Source organism: Molothrus ater, unplaced genomic scaffold (genome assembly GCF_012460135.2).
Source record: "Molothrus ater isolate BHLD 08-10-18 breed brown headed cowbird unplaced genomic scaffold, BPBGC_Mater_1.1 matUn_MA585, whole genome shotgun sequence".
Lineage (NCBI taxonomy): Eukaryota > Metazoa > Chordata > Aves > Passeriformes > Icteridae > Molothrus > Molothrus ater.
The window spans coordinates 51,184-55,365 of record NW_023416757.1 but is presented as its reverse complement, the minus strand read 5'-3'; the positions used below and the strand labels follow the sequence as shown (position 1 = coordinate 55,365).

The 4,182-nt window shown below is 53.8% G+C and overlaps 1 protein-coding gene across 1 annotated transcript; it reads right to left on the bottom strand.

Moving 5' to 3' along the window:
• Positions 1 to 241: 241 nt before the first annotated feature.
• Positions 242 to 1,171, bottom strand: LOC118701332 (olfactory receptor 14J1-like). The gene has a single exon (XM_036405970.1). The coding sequence runs from the start codon at positions 1,169 to 1,171 to the stop codon at positions 242 to 244; it is 930 nt and encodes a 309-aa protein (XP_036261863.1).
• Between the last annotated feature and the right edge of the window lie 3,011 nt (positions 1,172 to 4,182).

Here is a 4,182-nt window from a genome sequence, read left to right as displayed (position 1 = left end):
TGGGAGATCCTTTAGCTCCTTTACAACCATCAAGAGTGCATAGCCCCTCATTGACACAGTCTGTGGCCACAGGGAAGGTGAAGAGAAACAAAATGAAAAATGGTACAATAAATGAGATTTATTTGTGGAAAAGACTAAAAACCTAAAATAAAAAGAGAAAGAACTTCCAAAATTAAACCAACATGTACAATCTAAGATGACTTTTATTACAAGTGATTTGCAGAAATTGGCCAGGAGTTTATTATTTCTGAAAGCATCCAGACATCAGTCTCCTCACAGCAGCCTTGAGCTCCTGGTTCCTCAGGCTGTAGATGAGGCGGTTCAGGGCTGGAGGCACCACCGAGTACAGAACTGACAGTGACAGATCCAAGGATGGGGAGGACAGGGACGGGGGCTTCAGGTAGGCAAATGTGCCAGTGCTGAGGAACAGGGAGAGCACAGCCAGGTGAGGGAGGCAGGTGGAAAAGGCTTTGTGCCGTCCCTGCTCAGAGGGGATCCTCAGCACAGCCCTGAAAATTTGCACATAAGAGAAAACAATGAACACAAGACAACCAAATACCAAAGACACACTAACAGCAAGAAGTCCCAGTTCCCTGAGGTAGGATTTGGAGCAGGAGAGCTTGAGGATCTGTGGGATTTCACAGAAGAACTGGCCCAGGGCATTGCCATGGCAGAGGGGCAGGGAAAATGTATTGGCTGTGTGCAGCAGTGAATAGAGAAAGGCACTGGCCCAGGCAGCTGCTGCCATGTGGGCACAAGCTCTGCTGCCCAGGAGGGTCCCGTAGTGCAGGGGTTTGCAGATGGACACGTAGCGGTCGTAGCACATGATGGTCAGCAGATAAAACTCTGCTGAGATGAAGAAGAGAAAGAAAAAGAGCTGAGCAGCACATCCAGTGTAGGAGATGTCCCTGGTGTTCCAGAGGGAATTGTGCATGGCTTTTGGGACAGTGGTGCAGATGGAGCCCAGGTCGCTGAGGGCCAGGTTGAGCAGGAAGAAGCACATGGGCGTGTGCAGGTGGTGGCCACAGGCTACGGCGCTGATGATGAGGCCGTTGCCCAGGAGGGCAGCCAGGGAGATGCCCAGCAAGAGGCAGAAGTGCAGGAGCTGCAGCTGCCGCGTGTCTGCCAATGCCAGCAGCAGGAAGTGCCTGATGGAGCTGCTGTTGGACATTTGCTGGGGCTGCTCATGGGCACCTGTTCATGGAGAAAGGACAGTGACAAGTCAGGAGAGGCTGCTTGGAGCCAAACCTGGGCCATTCCCTGTAGACAATGCCTACAGCTGGGACACACTCACCCTTCTACCTGCTGTGGGAAAACCTTTGGCTGCAATCAGAGCACAGTCACACTCCTGGGTCACCCTGGGATAAATCAGACCCTGCCCAGAGCAGAGGGATCCCTGAATGTCTCACCCTCTCTCAAGGTCTCTGGGCAAGGTCTCAGCACCCCCTTGTGCAAGGACACTCATGGCTCCCTGGGCAAACCCAGCAGCATTTCCTCAGCTGTGGCAGCTCTGCCCTTCCCCGTGGGACATTCAGGGAACTCCCAGAGGCTCTGGCACAGATTGCACCCAGGAGGGCAGCTCAGAGCCTGGCAGGGCACAGCAAGGAGATCCCTGGCTGTGCCCATGATGGGATCTCAGGGAGGGGGCTCAGCTCATTCCCCTTTGCCATGGACTGCTTTGCCCACAGCCCCACAGGTGCCAGGGGAGCTTGGACACCCCATTCCCATGGACAGCCCTGCCTGGCAGGAATGCCAAGGGCAGTGCCTGACTCAGCTGCTGCAGATGCCAGAGCCTCCCTGAGAGCAGCAGATAACAGTGCCAATGTCAGGGCAGTGCAGAACCAAGAGCAGATGTTGTGGTGCTGTGCCTGAGAGGGCAGGGCAGAGACAGCCGGGCACTCAGGACAGTGTTCCCGTGCCCAGCTGTGCCGGCACCTCCCACACACCAACAGTGCCCTCCTGCCCCAGCCCTGCTCTCTTCAGCCCCCTCTCCTTCCCTGAGCATCTCCCTGGGCCTGGACATTCCCTCCTGAGAGGAGCCTTGTCCCTGCCAGCGCTCACAGAGCGCATCCCAGCCTGCATGCCCTGGCTGGGGCCCTACAGAAACCTGCCTGTGTGCAGGGCCCTGGCTGGGGCAGGCTCTGTGTGCAGCTGGGCAAGGGCAGCTCAGGAGAGCCCTGCTGGGCCCTGCAAAGGTGATGCTGCTGCTGTGCAGGGCTGAGGAGTGGCTGAGGGCCCTTTGGGAGGCTCCCAGCAGAGACACTGATCAACTTAATTTACAGTTCTGCAGTCCCTGTAAAAGATCAAACATTCCTTTGATGATCCTGTGTGTCCCTTTCAACTCAGAATGTCCTGGGATTCTTGGATTAAAATTCCTGTTCGGCTTCTCTCATCCCCTTGTTTTTTTATAATCAAAAGAGAAAAAAATCCCCTTGCAACAGTGTTAGAACAGTAAAGTAAAAACCAGACATTAATTGGAAGCTGTCAGGTGTCCCAGTGGGGATGGGGCACACCCGGGGCCTGATTTCAACAATTTATTAAGGTTGATTAATTAGGATATTTAACAGGAACATCCAATAGGAGATTCACTTACCCTAGTTACACACCTCTGGGTTAACCCATTGGAGTAGGTCCAAGGGCTTCTTTGCCTTCACTTTTTGTTATGACTGCTCATATTCTGGTCAAAAAACAAAATGTTCTTCTTGTAGGTCCTCTTCCTGGTAATAAGACTATACAGGATACTATATGTATTGTATACTATATGTATTTCAGGAATGCATTTAGACAATCAGCTTTTTTTTCTAAAATCAAAGAAAAAGGTTAGGGAAAATAACAAAGTTAATAAAGGATTATAGTTATAGATGTATATAATAGTAATAGAGTTCATTAAGAGTTTAATAGACCTAAAAAAGGAATATAGATTTATAACTATGTAATAGTAATTTGTAGAGCTACGAATATATGAAAATTGTATAAAATGAAAAAAATCTTTTTGTCATCACCCCAATGTTCCCATCCTTCTCCAAGCAGGAAAATGGAAAACGCTCTCAGGAAAGCTCCTGATCTTTACAGCAATCCCAGGCTTACCTTCTTTGGGCAGTGCCCTGCGGAGCTGTGCCCAGACTGGTCTGGAGTTGGGAACAGCCCTGCCCCACCCAGCCCCTCTCAGCAGCAGCCCCTGCCCTGCTCAGGGCAGCTCCTTCCCCCCAGAGCTTCTGCCCAGCGCCGGGAGCAGCTGCCAGGGCTGGCTGAGAGCTGTCCCTGGCAGGCAGCAGAGTCCCTGCCCCAGCACAGCGCCCTGGGCTGCAGGACCCTGCTCTGCAGGACAGCCCTGGGCACCCCTGGCTGCTCTGCACAAGAGACAATCAGAGAATGTACTCACAGGCTCTGCAGGCATTGGCATGTTCCAGCTGCAGGAGATGGCTCCAGGAGCTGCAGCTGCATTGTCCTGCAGCCAGAGGTTCCTGTGCCAAGGGCTGGCAGTGATTGTGCCCCAGGCACTTCTCAGCCCCTTCCCAGCCCTGACTGATTGAAGCTCTCTGTGCCTCTGTGCTGTGCCCGGGCTGGCTGCAGGCAGTTCCCCCGCCCTGCTGGGCTGGCAGAAGAGCTGCTCATCAAGAGAAATGTGCTTTTGAAGCTCTTCTTGGTGACCAGGAGCTGCCTCTGGGCCAGGAGCCCAGCCCAGCTCAGCAGCACAGACACAGCACAAGGACTTTAATCAGCCTCTGGGGCTTTGTGCTCAGGCCCTGAACATCAGTCCCTGAGAGGGAGCTGAAGAAACCTCTCAGGAACTCCAAGGCAGAATCACACTCCAAACTTTCTTGGACTTTTAATGGGTCCCACTGAGGGACACGACTGAGCAAGTGTCCCCAGGCCCCAGGCAGAGCAGAGAACTGCAGGCAGTGATGACAGGTGGGGACAAAGAGAAGCCAAGTCTTGGTGCCCTGGGGCACAGCAGGGTCTGTGCCAGCAAGGGCTGGGAGGAGACACCTTGTCCTGAGGCCCTGGGGCCTCCTGGCACAGCCCCAGCCAGGCTGGGCACTGTCAGCCCCTTGTGCTGCCCTCAGCATCCCCCCCTAGCCCACATCCCAGTGGCCTCAAGGATCTGCTGCAAGGAGTCCCTGGGGAGCCTTGCTCAGCAATGGCCCTGGGGGCTCCTTCATGCTCCCTGCAGGGACTGCA